The sequence below is a fragment of the Heptranchias perlo genome, chromosome X, assembly GCF_035084215.1.
Source record: "Heptranchias perlo isolate sHepPer1 chromosome X, sHepPer1.hap1, whole genome shotgun sequence".
Classification (NCBI taxonomy): domain Eukaryota; kingdom Metazoa; phylum Chordata; class Chondrichthyes; order Hexanchiformes; family Hexanchidae; genus Heptranchias; species Heptranchias perlo.
This window is the reverse complement of record NC_090370.1, coordinates 19,157,584-19,178,811: the sequence shown is the minus strand read 5'-3', so window position 1 is coordinate 19,178,811 and position 21,228 is coordinate 19,157,584. Positions and strand designations below refer to the sequence as shown.

The 21,228-nt window shown below is 51.3% G+C and overlaps 1 protein-coding gene across 1 annotated transcript in view; it reads right to left on the bottom strand.

Annotated features, from left to right (window-relative positions):
- Positions 1-9,184: 9,184 nt before the first annotated feature.
- The window catches only part of LOC137307005 (nck-associated protein 1-like), a 111,688-nt gene continuing 99,644 nt past the window's right edge, over positions 9,185-21,228 (bottom strand). Inside the window, exon 6 of the mRNA XM_067976357.1 lies at positions 9,185-9,412. Coding sequence (XP_067832458.1) covers positions 9,296-9,412 — 117 coding nt within the window. The 3' untranslated portion in view covers positions 9,185-9,295. The remainder of the gene's footprint in view (positions 9,413-21,228) is intronic.

Here is a 21,228-nt window from a genome sequence, read left to right as displayed (position 1 = left end):
GTGCACAGTTCTGGTCTCCATATACTTGGTTAGACCACACTTGGAGCACTGTGCACAGTTCTGGTCTCCATATACCTGGGTTAGACCACACTTGGAGCACTGTGCACAGTTCTGGTCTCCATATACCTTGGTTAGACCACACTTGGAGCACTGTGCACAGTTCTGGTCTCCATATACCTTGTTTAGATCGCACTTGGAGCACTGTGCACAGTTCTGGTCTCCATATACCTTGGTTAGACCGCACTTGGAGCACTGTGCACAGTTGTGGTCTCCATATACCTTGGTTAGACCGCACTTGGAGCACTGTGCACAGTTCTGGTCTCCATACACCTTGGTTAGACTGCACTTGGAGCACTGTGCACAGTTCTGGTCTCCATATACCTTGGTTAGACCCCACTTGGAGCACTGTGCACCGTTCTGGTCTCCATATTCCTTGGTTAGACCCCACTTGGAGCACTGTGCACAGTTCTGGTCTCCATATACCTTGATTAGACCACACTTGGAGCACTGTGTACAGTTCTGGTCTCCATATACCTTGGTTCGACCACACTTGGAACACTGTGCACAGTTCTGGTCTCCATATACATTGGTTAGACCGCACTTGGAGCACTGTGCACAGTTCTGGTCTCCATATACCTTGGTTAGACCGCACTTGGAGCACTGTGCACAGGTCTGGTCTCCATATACCTTGGTTAGACCACACTCGGAGCACTGTGCACAGTTCTGGTCTCCATATACCTTGGTTAGACCGCACTTGGAGCACTGTGCACAGTTCTGGTCTCCATATACCTTGGTTAGACCACACTCGGAGCACTGTGCACAGTTCTGGTCTCCATATACCTTGGTTAGACCGCACTCGGAGCACTGTGGACAGTTCTGGTCTCCATATACCTTGGTTAGACCGCACTTGGAGCACTGTGCACAGTTCTGGTCTCCATACACCTTGGTTTGACCACACTTGGAGCACTGTGGACAGTTCTGGTCTCCATATACCTTGTTTAGACCACACTTGGAGCACTGTGCACAGTTCTGGTCTCCATATACCTTGGTTCGACCACACTTGGAGCACTGTGCACAGTTCTGGTCTCCATATACCTTGGTTAGACCACACTTGGAGCACTGTGCACAGTTCTGGTCTCCATATACCTGGGTTAGACCACACTTGGAACACTGTGCACAGTTCTGGTCTCCATATACCTTGGTTAGACCGCACTTGGAGCACTGTGCACAGTTCTGGTCTCCATATACCTTGGTTAGACCGCACTTGGAGCACTGTGCACAGTTCTGGTCTCCATACACCTTGGTTAGACTGCACTTGGAGCACTGTGGACAGTTCTGGTCTCCATATACCTTGGTTAGACCGCACTTGGAGCACTGTGCACAGTTCTGGTCTCCATACACCTTGGTTTGACCACACTTGGAGCACTGTGGACAGTTCTGGTCTCCATATACCTTGTTTAGACCACACTTGGAGCACTGTGCACTTTTCTGGTCTCCATATACCTTGGTTAGACCGCACTTGGAGCACTGTGCACAGTTCTGGTCTCCATATACCTTGGTTAGACCGCACTTGGAGCACTGTGCACAGTTCTGGTCTCCATATACCTTGGTTAGACCACACTCGGAGCACTGTGCACAGTTCTAGTCTCCATATACCTTGGTTAGACTGCACTTGGAGCACTGTGCACAGTTCTGGTCTCCAGACACCTTGGTTAGACTGCACTTGGAGCATTGTGCACAGTTCTGGTCTCCATATACCTGGGTTAGACTGCACTTGGAGCACTGTGCACAGTTCTGGTCTCCATATACCTTGGTTAGACCGCACTTGGAGCACTGTGCACAGTTCTGGTCTCCATACACCTTGGTTTGACCACACTTGGAGCACTGTGGACAGTTCTGGTCTCCATATACCTTGTTTAGACCACACTTGGAGCATTGTGCACAGTTCTGGTCTCCATATACCTTGGTTCGACCACACTTGGAGCACTGTGCACAGTTCTGGTCTCCATATACCTTGGTTAGACCACACTTGGAGCACTGTGCACAGTTCTGGTCTCCATGTACCTTGGTTAGACCACACTTGGAGCACTGTGCACAGTTCTGGTCTCCATATACCTTGTTTAGACCACACTTGGAGCACTGTGCACAGTTCCGGTCTCCATATACTTGGTTAGACCACACTTGGAGCACTGTGCACAGTTCTGGTCTCCATATACCTTGGTTAGACCACACTTGGAGCACTGTGCACAGTTCTGGTCTCCATATACCTTGGTTAGACCACACTTGGAGCACTGTGCACAGTTCTGGTCTCCATATACCATGGTTAGACCACACTTGGAGCACTGTGCACAGTTCTGGTCTCCATATACCTTGGTTAGACCGCACTTGGAGCACTGTGCACAGTTCTGGTCTCCATACACCTTGGTTAGACTGCACTTGGAGCACTGTGCACAGTTCTGGTCTCCATATACCTTGGTTAGACCCCACTTGGAGCACTGTGCACCGTTCTGGTCTCCATATTCCTTGGTTAGACCCCACTTGGAGCACTGTGCACAGTTCTGGTCTCCATATACCTTGGTTAGACCACACTTGGAGCACTGTGCACAGTTGTGGTCTCCATATCCCTTGGTTAGACCGCACTTGGAGCACTGTGCACAGTTCTGGTCTCCATATACCTTGGTTAGACCGCACTTGGAGCACTGTGCACAGTTCTGGTCTCCATACACCTTGGTTAGACCACACTTGGAGCACTGAGCACAGTTCTGGTCTCCATATACCTGGGTTAGACTGCACTTGGAGCACTGTGCACAGTTCTGGTCTCCATATACCTTGGTTAGACCCCACTTGGAGCACTGTGCACCGTTCTGGTCTCCATATTCCTTGGTTAGACCCCACTTGGAGCACTGTGCACAGTTCTGGTCTCCATATACCTTGATTAGACCACACTTGGAGCACTGTGGACAGTTCTGGTCTCCATATACCTGGGTTTGACCACACTAGGAGCACTGTGCACAGTTCTGGTCTCCATATACCTTGGTTAGACCACACTTGGAGCACTGTGCACAGTTCTGGTCTCCATATACCTTGGTTCGACCACACTTGGAGCACTGTGCACAGTTCTGGTCTCCATATACCTTGGTTAGACCCCACTTGGAGCACTGTGCACAGTTCTGGTCTCCATATACTTGGTTAGACCACACTTGGAGCACTGTGCACAGTTCTGGTCTCCATATACCTGGGTTAGACCACACTTGGAGCACTGTGCACAGTTCTGGTCTCCATATACCTTGGTTAGACCACACTTGGAGCACTGTGCACAGTTCTGGTCTCCATATACCTTGTTTAGATCGCACTTGGAGCACTGTGCACAGTTCTGGTCTCCATATACCTTGGTTAGACCGCACTTGGAGCACTGTGCACAGTTGTGGTCTCCATATACCTTGGTTAGACCGCACTTGGAGCACTGTGCACAGTTCTGGTCTCCATACACCTTGGTTAGACTGCACTTGGAGCACTGTGCACAGTTCTGGTCTCCATATACCTTGGTTAGACCCCACTTGGAGCACTGTGCACCGTTCTGGTCTCCATATTCCTTGGTTAGACCCCACTTGGAGCACTGTGCACAGTTCTGGTCTCCATATACCTTGATTAGACCACACTTGGAGCACTGTGTACAGTTCTGGTCTCCATATACCTTGGTTCGACCACACTTGGAACACTGTGCACAGTTCTGGTCTCCATATACATTGGTTAGACCGCACTTGGAGCACTGTGCACAGTTCTGGTCTCCATATACCTTGGTTAGACCGCACTTGGAGCACTGTGCACAGGTCTGGTCTCCATATACCTTGGTTAGACCACACTCGGAGCACTGTGCACAGTTCTGGTCTCCATATACCTTGGTTAGACCGCACTTGGAGCACTGTGCACAGTTCTGGTCTCCATATACCTTGGTTAGACCACACTCGGAGCACTGTGCACAGTTCTGGTCTCCATATACCTTGGTTAGACCGCACTCGGAGCACTGTGGACAGTTCTGGTCTCCATATACCTTGGTTAGACCGCACTTGGAGCACTGTGCACAGTTCTGGTCTCCATACACCTTGGTTTGACCACACTTGGAGCACTGTGGACAGTTCTGGTCTCCATATACCTTGTTTAGACCACACTTGGAGCACTGTGCACAGTTCTGGTCTCCATATACCTTGGTTCGACCACACTTGGAGCACTGTGCACAGTTCTGGTCTCCATATACCTTGGTTAGACCACACTTGGAGCACTGTGCACAGTTCTGGTCTCCATATACCTGGGTTAGACCACACTTGGAACACTGTGCACAGTTCTGGTCTCCATATACCTTGGTTAGACCGCACTTGGAGCACTGTGCACAGTTCTGGTCTCCATATACCTTGGTTAGACCGCACTTGGAGCACTGTGCACAGTTCTGGTCTCCATACACCTTGGTTAGACTGCACTTGGAGCACTGTGGACAGTTCTGGTCTCCATATACCTTGGTTAGACCGCACTTGGAGCACTGTGCACAGTTCTGGTCTCCATACACCTTGGTTTGACCACACTTGGAGCACTGTGGACAGTTCTGGTCTCCATATACCTTGTTTAGACCACACTTGGAGCACTGTGCACTTTTCTGGTCTCCATATACCTTGGTTAGACCGCACTTGGAGCACTGTGCACAGTTCTGGTCTCCATATACCTTGGTTAGACCGCACTTGGAGCACTGTGCACAGTTCTGGTCTCCATATACCTTGGTTAGACCGCACTTGGAGCACTGTGCACAGTTCTGGTCTCCATACACCTTGGTTAGACTGCACTTGGAGCACTGTGCACAGTTCTGGTCTCCATATACCTTGGTTAGACCCCACTTGGAGCACTGTGCACCGTTCTGGTCTCCATATACCTTGTTTAGACCCCACTTGGAGTATTGTGCACAGTTCTGGTCTCCATATACCTTGGTTAGACCACACTTGGAGTATTGTGCACAGTTCTGGTCTCCATATACCTTGGTTAGACCACACTTGGCGCACTGTGCACAGTTCTGCTCTCCATATACCTTGGTTAGACCACACTTGGAGCACTGTGCACAGTTCTGGTCTCCATATACCTTGGTTAGACCCCACTTGGAGCACTGTGCACAGTTCTGGTCTCCATATACCTTGGTTAGACTCCACTTGGAGTATTGTGCACAGTTCTGGTCTCCATATACCTTGGTTAGACTCCACTTGGAGCACTGTGCACAGTTCTGGTCTCCATATACCTTGGTTAGAGTCCACTTGGAGCACTGTGCACAGTTCTGGTCTCCATATACCTTGGTTAGACCACACTTGGAGCACTGTGCACAGTTCTGGTCTCCATATACTTGGTTAGACCACACTTGGAGCACTGTGCACAGTTCTGGTCTCCATATGCCTTAGTTAGACCCCACTTGGAGCACTGTGCACAGTTCTGGTCTCCATATGCCTTGGTTAGACCACACTTGGAGCACTGTGCACAGTTCTGGTCTCCATATACCTTGGTTTGACCCCACTTGGAGCACTGTGCACAGTTCTGGTCTCCATATACCTTGGTTAGACCCCACTTGGAGCACTGTGCACAGTTCTGGTCTCCATATACCTTGGTTAGACCACACTTGGAGCACTGTGCACAGTTCTGGTCTCCATACACCTTGGTTAGACCACACTTGGAGCACTGTGCACAGTTCTGGTCTCCATATACCTTGGTTAGACCACACTTGGAGCAGTGTGTACAGTTCTGGTCTCCATATTATAAAAAGGATATTGAGGCACTGGAGAAGGTGCAAAAAAGATTCACTCGGATGATACCAGAACTGAGAGGTTGTATCCATCAGAAAAGATTGAACAGGCTGGGGCTCTTTTCTCTGGAAAAGTGAAGACTGAGGGGTGACCTGATCGAGGTTGTTAAGGTTATGAAAGGGTTCGATAGGGTTGATATATAGAAGATATTTCCACTTGTGGGGGAGACCAGAACTAGGGGCCATAAATATAAGATCATCACTAATGAATCCAATAGTGAATTCAGGAGAAACTTCTTTACCCAGAGAGTGGTGAGAATGTGGAACTCGTCAAAACATGGTGTGGTTGAGGTGAATAGTGTCGATGGATTTAAGGGGAAGCTGGATAAACACATGAGGGAGAGAGGAATAGACGGATATGGGGATAGAGTGAGATGAAGGAGGCTCGTGTGGAGCATAAACACCAGCACGGACCTGTGGGGCCGAATGGCCTCTTTCACTTCTGCAGACTCGATGTAATTCTATGTAAAAACTGTAATGGGACTGTAACAGGGGCTGTAACCGGGGCCGGAATTTCCTCCGAGCTTCTCCCGCCCCGCCTCTGTCACTTTGGCCAAAGATTGGCGGAAACCCCGTGCGGAGAAGCTCGGGGGCGGGGTGGCGCGTCCCGGCGATGGCCTGTTACAGGGACGGCCGACAATAGCCTGTGACCCCGAGATTGTAACCACAGCCTCTCAGAGCACAGCACGACAGCAAAGACTGACTCTGACACTCAGAAAATGAGCTGGGGGAAGAATAACAGCAGCAAGTGCCTGAATCCAGTGCTTGAATCCAGTGCCTGAAGTCAGTGCCTGAAGCCAGTGCATGAATCCAGTGCCCGAGGCCAGTGCATGAATCCAGTGCCTGAAACCAGTGCCTGAAGCCAATGCATGAAGCCAGTGCATGAATCCAGTGCCTGAAGCCAGTGCCTGAAGCCAGTGCCTGAAGCCAATGCATGAATCCAGTGCCTGAAGCCAGTGCACGAAGCCAGTGCCTGAAGCCAGTGCCTGAGGCCAGTGCCTGAAGCCAGTGCCTGAAGCCAGTGCCTGAAGCCAGTGCCTGAAGCCAGTTCCTGAAGCCAGTGCATGAATCCAGTGCCTGAAGCCAGTGCCTGAAGCCAGTGCCTGAAGCCAGTGCATGAAGCCAGTGCCTGGGGCCAGTGCCTGGGGCCAGTGCCTGAAGCCAATGCCTGAAGCCAGTGCCTGAAGCCAATGCATGAATCCAGTGCCTGAAGCCAGTGCACGAAGCCAGTGCCTGAAGCCAGTGCCTGAGGCCAGTGCCTGAAGCCAGTGCCTGAAGCCAGTGCCTGAGGCCAGTGCCTGAAGCCAGTGCCTGAAGCCAGTGCCTGAAGCCAGTGCCTGAAGCCAATGCATGAACCCAGTGCCTGAAGCCAGTGCACGAAGCCAGTGCCACCTCATGCTATAGAGAGCAGGTCCAGTCCAATCAGGCATCACCTTGTTGTAAACCATGCGTTGGGACACCTGAAATTAATATTTCCCTTTTTAGGGAGCACATCAACACCACAACAAGGAAAATTCAAATGAATCTTTTTAATCGGCATTCGGAAACTCCACAGAGAACAAGGCGTTAAGGGAATACACTAAGCAGCAAACAACAACTTGCAGCAAAGCGACACGAGCTCCGGAGACCAGCAGTCTCCTTCCGTTAATTTTGTCTCCAGCTGAGTGGCGGAGCAGGTGGAGCTGGAGGCAGTCCTCGCCTCGCTGCGGTGATACCCGCACAGGCAGAAAGTGCCAACTTCCACCATTCACCCACAGACCATCCGATTACTCTGCACCACTGCGAGAATCAATTCGACACGGTCACATTTCAGGCTCACCGCAGTGGGTCACAAATCAGCAAGAAACTGGCTTCCTGCTCAAAAAAAAACTCGGTCCAATCAGCTCAGATATTTAAACGGAATTAATATTAAGTTCAGATGGAACACAGTGTAAACTGATCCCCACAATCAGGAGGTTAATAGTCGCTGACTATGGAAATCCTTTTATCGACCTTTCTGGAAACACTCTGGCAAATATAAGCTTTTCCGAAATGATTAAACGCCAAGCAACAGATTGGATTAAAGTACAAATTCTCTCCACATAAAAAGAATGAGAAATAAAACTGAATAATCAATGCGTTATGAAGTCCCCTCCCCCCATCTCTCCCCCCCACATCTGCACCCACCCCTCTCCGACTCTCCCTCTCTCACTCCTCCTCTGACCCCCCTCACCTCCCTCTCTCTATGACCCCGCCTCTCTCTCCCTGCTCCCCCCTCTAACCCCCCTCTCTCTCTCCCCACCTCCCTCTAATCCCCTCTCTCTCCCCGCCCCCAACCCCCTTCTCCCTCTCCCCCTACCCTCGCTTCCTCTCTCTCTCCCCACGTGCCCCCTCTAACCCCCCTCTCGCTCTCCCTGCTCCCCCCTCAACCCCTCTCTCTCCCCCCTGCTCCCCCCCTAACCCCCTCTCTCTCCCTGCTCCCCCCTGTAACCCCCCTCTCTCTCTCCCCGCCCCCTCTAATCCCCCTCTCTCTCTCCCCACTCACCCCTTCCCTCTCTCTCCCTGCTCCCCCCCCCAAACCCCTCTCTCTCTCTCCTCCCCCCAACGCCCCTCTCTCCTCCCCCCACCCTCTCCCTCCTCCCCCCAACCCCCCTCTCTCCTCCCCCCACCCTCTCTCTCCTCCCCCCACCCTCTCCCTCCTCCCCCCAACCCCCCTCTCTCCTCCCCCCACCCTCTCCCTCCTCCCCCCAACCCCCCTCCCTCCTCCCCCCACCCTCTCCCTCCTCCCCCCACCCTCTCTCTCCTCCCCCCAACCCCCCTCTCTCCTCCCCCCAACCCCCCTCTCTCCTCCCCCCAACCCCCCTCTCTCCTCCCCCCACCCTCTCCCTCCTCCCCCCAACCCCCCTCTCTCCTCCCCCCACCCTCTCCCTCCTCCCCCCACCCTCTCTCTCCTCCCCCCACCCTCTCCCTCCTCCCCCCAACCCCCCTCTCTCCTCCCCCCACCCTCTCTCTCCTCCCCCCACCCTCTCCCTCCTCCCCCCACCCCCTCTCTCCTCCCCCCAACCCCCTCTCTCCTCCCCCCACCCCCTCTCTCCTCCCCCCACCCTCTCCCTCCTCCCCCCACCCTCTCCCTCCTCCCCCCACCCCCCTCTCTCTCCTCCCCCAACCCCCTCTCTCCTCCCCCAAACCCCTCTCTCCTCCCCCAACCCCGTCTCTCCTCCCCCCACCCTCTCCCTCCTCCCCCCACCCTCTCCCTCCTCCCCCCACCCCCTCTCCCTCCTCCCCCCACCCCCTCTCTCCTCCCCCCACCCCCTCTCTCCTCCCCCCAACCCCCCTCTCTCCTCCCCCCAACCCCCCTCTCTCCTCCCCCCACCCTCTCCAAGTCATTTTATCATTACTGCACCCCCCACCACCAAAATTGCATTCAGCTCAAACTGCTCCATTTGAAGATGGGACACACACTCTGCCTCTCCGACCCTCTGCTCTTCATCCTGTGACCATGCCGACTGGTCTGTACACTTCACGGAAGGCGTTCCTGACCAGGGCATACGGGAAACTGGGCTCCAGCATATCCATTTCCAGGAAAGGGGACTCCTCGATGACCTGAGAGACACAACGACACACATTAAGTTTAACAAACACCTCGTCAGGTAATTTTCTGACGTGTGGACATTGGGTGGTCAGTTTTGGTGACTCATTGGGCAGCGCACTCACCTCCGAGTCAGGAGTTTGTGGGTTTGAACCCCAACCCGGGTCTTGAGCTGGCTGACAGTTCCCTGGTCATTTATCACATGGGTGTTGGTGGGATCTTGCTGTGCTGTAAATTGGCTGACATCCTGAAGTGGCGGAAGGCTCGATAGAAATGAAGTGTATTTCAGATCATCATTAACCTTATCCAACCCAAAGAGCCAGCTTCCCTAATCTCCAAACATCCTCGCTGGGGCTCGCGCTGCGGCCATTTAAAGGGCGGTGGGTTCCGTGCGGTGCGACTGGACGAGATAGGGCACTTTATTATAATAGTTAAATCAGGTTGCCATTGCGCAATTGGGCAAATGATTTAAACATGTCGTTTGCCGGCCAGGAGTCCCAGAGCTCGGAGGGAAAATACTTTTCAAAGCATTCAATGAAGGCCAGGGTAGATTCACCCACACCCTCACAGAAGCTGCCGCCTCCCTTCTGCCGATCGCAGTCCCCTCACTGCTCCCCCATCACTCTCTCACCATCACCGGGCTCTCCCCCATTCCCCCATCACTCCCTCACCATCACCGGGCTCTCCCCCATTCCCCCATCACTCTCTCACCATCACCGGGCTCTCCCCCGCTCCCCCATCACTCCCTCACCATCACCGGGCTCTCCCCCGCTCCCCCATCACTCCCTCACCATCACCGGGCTCTCCCCCATTCCCCCATCACTCCCTCACCATCACCGGGCTCTCCCCCATTCCCCCATCACTCCCTCACCATCACCGGGCTCTCCCCCGCTCCCCCATCACTCCCTCACCATCACCGGGCTCTCCCCCGCTCCCCCATCACTCCCTCACCATCACCGGGCTCTCCCCCGCTCCCCCATCACTCCCTCACCATCACCGGGCTCTCCCCCGCTCCCCGATCTCCCTCCCTCTCTCTCTCTCTAAATTTCTCTCTCCCTCTCCCTCCCTCGCCCTATCTCTCCGTCACTCTCTCCCTCTCCCTCTCTGTCTGTCTCTCTCTCTCTCTCTCTCCCTCCCTCTCCCCCTTTCCTTCTCTCTCTCTCTCCCTCTCTCTCTCCCCCTTTCTCTCTTTCTCTCCCCCTCACCCCCCTCACCCACAGCCCACATCCCACTCTCGCCCCCCCAAAATTCTCCCACCCAGCCCCTCCCATCGGGAAGCTGCTGTTTTGGGAACAAACAGCCCCCTGCAGTGTTTGATTTTAATATCAGGAGGAGTGTGGAACACGCAGGGAGTGTGGTGGGAGATTCCCGGTCACTAAATGTGAGAGTGCGAAGGGCCAGGCTTCAGGTAACACGGACTGACGCTCGGCTGTTCTTTCCCCCGAGCATTGCCCGAGAGCAGATGGCAGTCAGTGAGTGAGAGGGGATCAGGTGAGAGATTGAATGACTGAATAACTCAGAGCAACAGTTGTTGGTGTTTCAAAATGTGAGAGAGTCATCACAAATTTATTTAGTCAGACACCGCCCTGTGACACGTGTTACAGGGTGATAACACGTGACCTGTGACCCGTGTTACAGGGTGATAACACGTGACCTGTGACCCGTGTTACAGGGTGATAATACACTCCCTGTGACCCGTGTTACAGGGTGATAATACTCTCCCTGTGACCCGTGTTACAGGGTGATAATACACTCCCTGTGACCCGTGTTACAGGGTGATAATACACTCCCTGTGACCCGTGTTACAGGGTGATAATACACTCCCTCTGACCCGTGTTACAGGGTGATAATACACTCCCTGTGACCCGTGTTACAGGGTGATAATACTCTCCCTGTGACCCGTGTTACAGGGTGATAATACACTCCCTGTGACCCGTGTTACAGGGTGATAATACTCTCACTGTGACCCGTGTTACAGGGTGATAATACACTCACTGTGACCCGTGTTACAGGGTGATAATACTCTCACTGTGACCCGTGTTACAGGGTGATAATACACTCCCTGTGACCCGTGTTACAGGGTGATAATACACTCCCTGTGACCCGTGTTACAGGGTGATAATACACTCACTGTGACCCGTGTTACAGGGTGATAATACACTCCCTGTGACCCGTGTTACAGGGTGATAATACACTCCCTGTGACCCGTGTTGCAGGGTGATAATACACTCCCTGTGACCCGTGTTACAGGGTGATAATACACTCACTGTGACCCGTGTTACAGGGTGATAATACACTCCCTGTGACCCGTGTTACAGGGTGATAATACACTCACTGTGACCCGTGTTACAGGGTGATAATACACTCCCTGTGACCCGTGTTGCAGGGTGATAATACACTCCCTGTGACCCGTGTTACAGGGTGATAATACTCTCACTGTGACCCGTGTTACAGGGTGATAATACACTCACTGTGACCCGTGTTACAGGGTGATAATACTCTCACTGTGACCCGTGTTACAGGGTGATAATACACTCACTGTGACCCGTGTTACAGGGTGATAATACACTCCCTGTGACCCGTGTTGCAGGGTGATAATACACTCCCTGTGACCCGTGTTACAGGGTGATAATACACTCCCTGTGACCCGTGTTACAGGGTGATAATACACTCCCTGTGACCCGTGTTACAGGGTGATAATACACTCCCTGTGACCCGTGTTACAGGGTGATAATACACTCCCTGTGACCCGTGTTGCAGGGTGATAATACTCTCACTGTGACCCGTGTTACAGGGTGATAATACACTCACTGTGACCCGTGTTACAGGGTGATAATACACTCCCTGTGACCCGTGTTACAGGGTGATAATACACTCCCTGTCACCCGTGTTACAGGGTGATAATACACTCGCTGTGACCCGTGTTACAGGGTGATAATACACTCACTGTCACCCGTGTTACAGGGTGATAATACACGCCCTGTGACACGTGTTACAGGGTGATAATACACTCACTGTGACCCGTGTTACAGTATGATAATACACTCACTGTCACCCGTGTTACAGGGTGATAATACACTCCCTGTGACCCGTGTTACAGGGTGATAATACACTCACTGTGACCCGTGTTACAGGGTGATAATACACTCCCTGTGACCCGTGTTACAGGGTGATAATACACTCACTGTGACCCGTGTTACAGTATGATAATACACTCACTGTCACCCGTGTTACAGGGTGATAATACACTCACTGTGACCCGTGTTACAGGGTGATAATACACTCCCTCTGACCCGTGTTACAGGGTGATAATACACTCCCTGTGACCCGTGTTGCAGGGTGATAATACACTCCCTGTGACCCGTGTTACAGGGTGATAATACACTCCCTGTGACCCGTGTTACAGGGTGATAATACACTCACTGTGACCCGTGTTACAGGGTAATAACACGTGACCTGTGACCCGTGTTACAGGGTGATAATACACTCACTGTGACCCGTGTTACAGGGTGATAATACACTCACTGTGACCCGTGTTACAGGGTGATAATACACTCCCTGTGACCCGTGTTACAGGGTGATAATACACTCCCTGTGACCCGTGTTACAGGGTGATAATACACTCACTGTGACCCGTGTTACAGGGTAATAACACGTGACCTGTGACCCGTGTTACAGGGTGATAATACACTCACTGTGACCCGTGTTACAGGGTGATAATACACTCACTGTGACCCGTGTAATAGGGTGATAATACACTCCCTCTGACCCGTGTTACAGGGTGATAATACACTCACTGTGACCCGTGTTACAGGGTGATAACACGTGACCTGTGACCCGTGTTACAGGGTGATAATACACTCACTGTGACCCGTGTTACAGGCTGATAATACACTCCCTCTGACCCGTGTTACAGGGTGATAATACACTCCCTGTGACCCGTGTTACAGGGTGATAATACACTCACTGTGACCCGTGTTACAGGGTGATAATACACTCCCTGTGACCCGTGTTACAGGGTGATAATACACTCCCTGTGACCCGTGTTACAGGGTGATAATACACTCACTGTGACCCGTGTTACAGGGTGATAACACGTGACCTGTGACCCGTGTTACAGGGTGATAATACACTCACTGTGACCCGTGTTACAGGGTGATAATACACTCCCTGTGACCCGTGTTACAGGGTGATAATACACTCCCTCTGACCCGTGTTACAGGGTGATAATACACTCCCTCTGACCCGTGTTACAGGGTGATAATACACTCCCTGTGACCCGTGTTACAGGGTGATAATACACTCACTGTGACCCGTGTTACAGGGTGATAATACACTCCCTGTGACCCGTGTTACAGGGTGATAATACACTCCCTGTGACCCGTGTTACAGGGTGATAATACACTCCCTGTGACCCGTGTTACAGGGTGATAATCCACTCCCTGTGACCCGTGTTACAGGGTGATAATACACTCCCTCTGACCCGTGTTACAGGGTGATAATACACTCCCTGTGACCCGTGTTACAGGGTGATAATACACTCCCTGTGACCCGTGTTACAGGGTGATAATACACTCCCTGTGACCCGTGTTACAGGGTGATAATACACTCACTGTGACCCGTGTTACAGGGTGATAATACACTCCCTGTGACCCGTGTTACAGGGTGATAATACACTCACTGTGACCCGTGTTACAGGGTGATAATACACTCACTGTGACCCGTGTCACAGGGTGATAATCCACTCCCTGTGACCCGTGTTACAGGGTGATAATACACTCCCTCTGACCCGTGTTACAGGGTGATAATACACTCCCTGTGACCCGTGTTACAGGGTGATAATACACTCCCTGTGACCCGTGTTACAGGGTGATAATACACTCCCTGTGACCCGTGTTACAGGGTGATAATACACTCACTGTGACCCGTGTTACAGGGTGATAATACACTCCCTGTGACCCGTGTTACAGGGTGATAATACACTCCCTGTGACCCGTGTTACAGGGTGATAATACACTCCCTGTGACCCGTGTTACAGGGTGATAATACACTCCCTGTGACCCGTGTTACAGGGTGATAATACACTCACTGTGACCCGTGTTACAGGGTGATAATACACTCACTGTGACCCGTGTTACAGGGTGATAATACACTCACTGTGACCCGTGTTACAGGGTGATAATACACTCCCTGTGACCCGTGTTACAGGGTGATAATACACTCCCTGTGACCCGTGTTACAGGGTGATAATACACTCCCTGTGACCCGTGTTACAGGGTGATAATACACTCACTGTGACCCGTGTTACAGGGTGATAATACACTCCCTGTCACCCGTGTTACAGGGTGATAATACACTCCCTGTGACCCGTGTTACAGGGTGATAATACACTAACTGTGACCCGTGTTACAGGGTGATAATACACTCCCTGTGACCCGTGTTACAGGGTGATAATACACTCCCTGTGACCCGTGTTACAGGGTGATAATACACTCACTGTGACCCGTGTTACAGGGTGATAATACTCTCACTGTGACCCGTGTTACAGGGTGATAATGCACTCCCTGTGACCCGTGTTACAGGGTGATAATACACTCACTGTGACCCGTGTTACAGGGTGATAATACACTCACTGTGACCCGTGTTACAGGGTGATAATACACTCCCTCTGACCCGTGTTACAGGGTGATAATACACTCCCTGTGACCCGTGTTACAGGGTGATAATACCCTCCCTCTGACCCGTGTTACAGGGTGATAATACACTCACTGTGACCCGTGTTACAGGGTGATAATACACTCCCTCTGACCCGTGTTACAGGGTGATAATACACTCACTGTGACCCGTGTTACAGGGTGATAATACACTCCCTGTCACCCGTGTTACAGGGTGATAATACACTCCCTGTCACCCGTGTTACAGGGTGATAATACACTCCCTGTGACCCGTGTTACAGGGTGATAATACACTCCCTGTCACCCGTGTTACAGGGTGATAATACACTCCCTGTGACCCGTGTTACAGGGTGATAATACTCTCACTGTGACCCGTGTTACAGGGTGATAATACACTCCCTGTGACCCGTGTTACAGGGTGATAATACTCTCACTGTGACCCGTGTTACAGGGTGATAATACACTCCCTGTGACCCGTGTTACAGGGTGATAATACACTCCCTGTGACCCGTGTTACAGGGTGATAATACACTCCCTGTGACCCGTGTTACAGGGTGATAATACTCTCACTGTGACCCGTGTTACAGGGTGATAATACACTCCCTGTGACCCGTGTTACAGGGTGATAATACACTCCCTGTGACCCGTGTTACAGGGTGATAATACACTCCCTGTGACCCGTGTTACAGGGTGATAATACACTCACTGTGACCCGTGTTACAGGGTGATAATACACTCACTGTGACCCGTGTTACAGGGTGATAATACACTCCCTGTGACCCGTGTTACAGGGTGATAATACACTCCCTGTGACCCGTGTTACAGGGTGATAATACACTCCCTGTGACCCGTGTTACAGGGTGATAATACACTCCCTGTGACCCGTGTTACAGGGTGATAATACACTCCCTGTCACCCGTGTTACAGGGTGATAATACACTCCCTGTGACCCGTGTTACAGGGTGATAATACTCTCAGTGTGACCCGTGTTACAGGGTGATAATACACTCCCTGTCACCCGTGTTACAGGGTGATAATACACTCACTGTGACCCGTGTTACAGGGTGATAACACGTGACCTGTGACCCGTGTTACAGGGTGATAATACACTCACTGTGACCCGTGTTACAGGGTGATAATACACTCACTGTGACCCGTGTTACAGGGTGATAATACACTCCCTCTGACCCGTGTTACAGGGTGATAATACACTCACTGTGACCCGTGTTACAGGGTGATAACACGTGACCTGTGACCCGTGTTACAGGGTGATAATACACTCACTGTGACCCGTGTTACAGGCTGATAATACACTCCCTCTGACCCGTGTTACAGGGTGATAATACACTCCCTGTGACCCGTGTTACAGGGTGATAATACACTCACTGTGACCCGTGTTACAGGGTGATAATACACTCCCTGTGACCCGTGTTACAGGGTGATAATACACTCCCTGTGACCCGTGTTACAGGGTGATAATACACTCACTGTGACCCGTGTTACAGGGTGATAACACGTGACCTGTGACCCGTGTTACAGGGTGATAATACACTCACTGTGACCCGTGTTACAGGGTGATAATACACTCCCTGTGACCCGTGTTACAGGGTGATAATACACTCCCTCTGACCCGTGTTACAGGGTGATAATACACTCCCTCTGACCCGTGTTACAGGGTGATAATACACTCCCTGTGACCCGTGTTACAGGGTGATAATACACTCCCTGTGACCCGTGTTACAGGGTGATAATACACTCCCTGTGACCCGTGTTACAGGGTGATAATACACTCCCTGTGACCCGTGTTGCAGGGTGATAATACTCTCACTGTGACCCGTGTTACAGGGTGATAATACACTCACTGTGACCCGTGTTACAGGGTGATAATACACTCCCTGTGACCCGTGTTACAGGGTGATAATACACTCCCTGTCACCCGTGTTACAGGGTGATAATACACTCGCTGTGACCCGTGTTACAGGGTGATAATACACTCACTGTCACCCGTGTTACAGGGTGATAATACACGCCCTGTGACACGTGTTACAGGGTGATAATACACTCACTGTGACCCGTGTTACAGTATGATAATACACTCACTGTCACCCGTGTTACAGGGTGATAATACACTCCCTGTGACCCGTGTTACAGGGTGATAATACACTCACTGTGACCCGTGTTACAGGGTGATAATACACTCCCTGTGACCCGTGTTACAGGGTGATAATACACTCACTGTGACCCGTGTTACAGTATGATAATACACTCACTGTCACCCGTGTTACAGGGTGATAATACACTCACTGTGACCCGTGTTACAGGGTGATAATACACTCCCTCTGACCCGTGTTACAGGGTGATAATACACTCCCTGTGACCCGTGTTGCAGGGTGATAATACACTCCCTGTGACCCGTGTTACAGGGTGATAATACACTCCCTGTGACCCGTGTTACAGGGTGATAATACACTCACTGTGACCCGTGTTACAGGGTAATAACACGTGACCTGTGACCCGTGTTACAGGGTGATAATACACTCACTGTGACCCGTGTTACAGGGTGATAATACACTCACTGTGACCCGTGTTACAGGGTGATAATACACTCCCTGTGACCCGTGTTACAGGGTGATAATACACTCCCTGTGACCCGTGTTACAGGGTGATAATACACTCACTGTGACCCGTGTTACAGGGTAATAACACGTGACCTGTGACCCGTGTTACAGGGTGATAATACACTCACTGTGACCCGTGTTACAGGGTGATAATACACTCACTGTGACCCGTGTAATAGGGTGATAATACACTCCCTCTGACCCGTGTTACAGGGTGATAATACACTCACTGTGACCCGTGTTACAGGGTGATAACACGTGACCTGTGACCCGTGTTACAGGGTGATAATACACTCACTGTGACCCGTGTTACAGGCTGATAATACACTCCCTCTGACCCGTGTTACAGGGTGATAATACACTCCCTGTGACCCGTGTTACAGGGTGATAATACACTCACTGTGACCCGTGTTACAGGGTGATAATACACTCCCTGTGACCCGTGTTACAGGGTGATAATACACTCCCTGTGACCCGTGTTACAGGGTGATAATACACTCACTGTGACCCGTGTTACAGGGTGATAACACGTGACCTGTGACCCGTGTTACAGGGTGATAATACACTCACTGTGACCCGTGTTACAGGGTGATAATACACTCCCTGTGACCCGTGTTACAGGGTGATAATACACTCCCTCTGACCCGTGTTACAGGGTGATAATACACTCCCTCTGACCCGTGTTACAGGGTGATAATACACTCCCTGTGACCCGTGTTACAGGGTGATAATACACTCACTGTGACCCGTGTTACAGGGTGATAATACACTCCCTGTGACCCGTGTTACAGGGTGATAATACACTCCCTGTGACCCGTGTTACAGGGTGATAATACACTCCCTGTGACCCGTGTTACAGGGTGATAATACACTCACTGTGACCCGTGTCACAGGGTGATAATCCACTCCCTGTGACCCGTGTTACAGGGTGATAATACACTCCCTCTGACCCGTGTTACAGGGTGATAATACACTCCCTGTGACCCGTGTTACAGGGTGATAATACACTCCCTGTGACCCGTGTTACAGGGTGATAATACACTCCCTGTGACCCGTGTTACAGGGTGATAATACACTCACTGTGACCCGTGTTACAGGGTGATAATACACTCCCTGTGACCCGTGTTACAGGGTGATAATACACTCCCTGTGACCCGTGTTACAGGGTGATAATACACTCCCTGTGACCCGTGTTACAGGGTGATAATACACTCCCTGTGACCCGTGTTACAGGGTGATAATACACTCACTGTGACCCGTGTTACAGGGTGATAATACACTCACTGTGACCCGTGTTACAGGGTGATAATACACTCACTGTGACCCGTGTTACAGGGTGATAATACACTCCCTGTGACCCGTGTTACAGGGTGATAATACACTCCCTGTGACCCGTGTTACAGGGTGATAATACACTCCCTGTGACCCGTGTTACAGGGTGATAATACACTCACTGTGACCCGTGTTACAGGGTGATAATACACTCCCTGTCACCCGTGTTACAGGGTGATAATACACTCCCTGTGACCCGTGTTACAGGGTGATAATACACTAACTGTGACCCGTGTTACAGGGTGATAATACACTCCCTGTGACCCGTGTTACAGGGTGATAATACACTCCCTGTGACCCGTGTTACAGGGTGATAATACACTCACTGTGACCCGTGTTACAGGGTGATAATACTCTCACTGTGACCCGTGTTACAGGGTGATAATGCACTCCCTGTGACCCGTGTTACAGGGTGATAATACACTCACTGTGACCCGTGTTACAGGGTGATAATACACTCACTGTGACCCGTGTTACAGGGTGATAATACACTCCCTCTGACCCGTGTTACAGGGTGATAATACACTCCCTGTGACCCGTGTTACAGGGTGATAATACCCTCCCTCTGACCCGTGTTACAGGGTGATAATACACTCACTGTGACCCGTGTTACAGGGTGATAATACACTCCCTCTGACCCGTGTTACAGGGTGATAATACACTCACTGTGACCCGTGTTACAGGGTGATAATACACTCCCTGTCACCCGTGTTACAGGGTGATAATACACTCCCTGTCACCCGTGTTACAGGGTGATAATACACTCCCTGTGACCCGTGTTACAGGGTGATAATACACTCCCTGTCACCCGTGTTACAGGGTGATAATACACTCCCTGTGACCCGTGTTACAGGGTGATAATACTCTCACTGTGACCCGTGTTACAGGGTGATAATACACTCCCTGTGACCCGTGTTACAGGGTGATAATACTCTCACTGTGACCCGTGTTACAGGGTGATAATACACTCCCTGTGACCCGTGTTACAGGGTGATAATACACTCCCTGTGACCCGTGTTACAGGGTGATAATACACTCCCTGTGACCCGTGTTACAGGGTGATAATACTCTCACTGTGACCCGTGTTACAGGGTGATAATACACTCCCTGTGACCCGTGTTACAGGGTGATAATACACTCCCTGTGACCCGTGTTACAGGGTGATAATACACTCCCTGTGACCCGTGTTACAGGGTGATAATACACTCACTGTGACCCGTGTTACAGGGTGATAATACACTCACTGTGACCCGTGTTACAGGGTGATAATACACTCCCTGTGACCCGTGTTACAGGGTGATAATACACTCCCTGTGACCCGTGTTACAGGGTGATAATACACTCCCTGTGACCCGTGTTACAGGGTGATAATACACTCCCTGTGACCCGTGTTACAGGGTGATAATACACTCCCTGTCACCCGTGTTACAGGGTGATAATACACTCCCTGTGACCCGTGTTACAGGGTGATAATACTCTCAGTGTGACCCGTGTTACAGGGTGATAATACACTCCCTGTCACCCGTGTTACAGGGTGATAATACACTCACTGTGACCCGTGTTACAGGGTGATAACACGTGACCTGTGACCCGTGTTACAGGGTGATAATACACTCACTGTGACCCGTGTTACAGGGTGATAATACACTCACTGTGACCCGTGTTACAGGGTGATAATACACTCCCTCTGACCCGTGTTACAGGGTGATAATACACTCACTGTGACCCGTGTTACAGGGTGATAACACGTGACCTGTGACCCGTGTTACAGGGTGATAATACACTCACTGTGACCCGTGTTACAGGCTGATAATACACTCCCTCTGACCCGTGTTACAGGGTGATAATACACTCCCTGTGACCCGTGTTACAGGGTGATAATACACTCACTGTGACCCGTGTTACAGGGTGATAATACACTCCCTGTGACCCGTGTTACAGGGTGATAATACACTCCCTGTGACCCGTGTTACAGGGTGATAATACACTCACTGTGACCCGTGTTACAGGGTGATAACACGTGACCTGTGACCCGTGTTACAGGGTGATAATACACTCACTGTGACCCGTGTTACAGGGTGATAATACACTCCCTGTGACCCGTGTTACAGGGTGATAATACACTCCCTCTGACCCGTGTTACAGGGTGATAATACACTCCCTCTGACCCGTGTTACAGGGTGATAATACACTCCCTGTGACCCG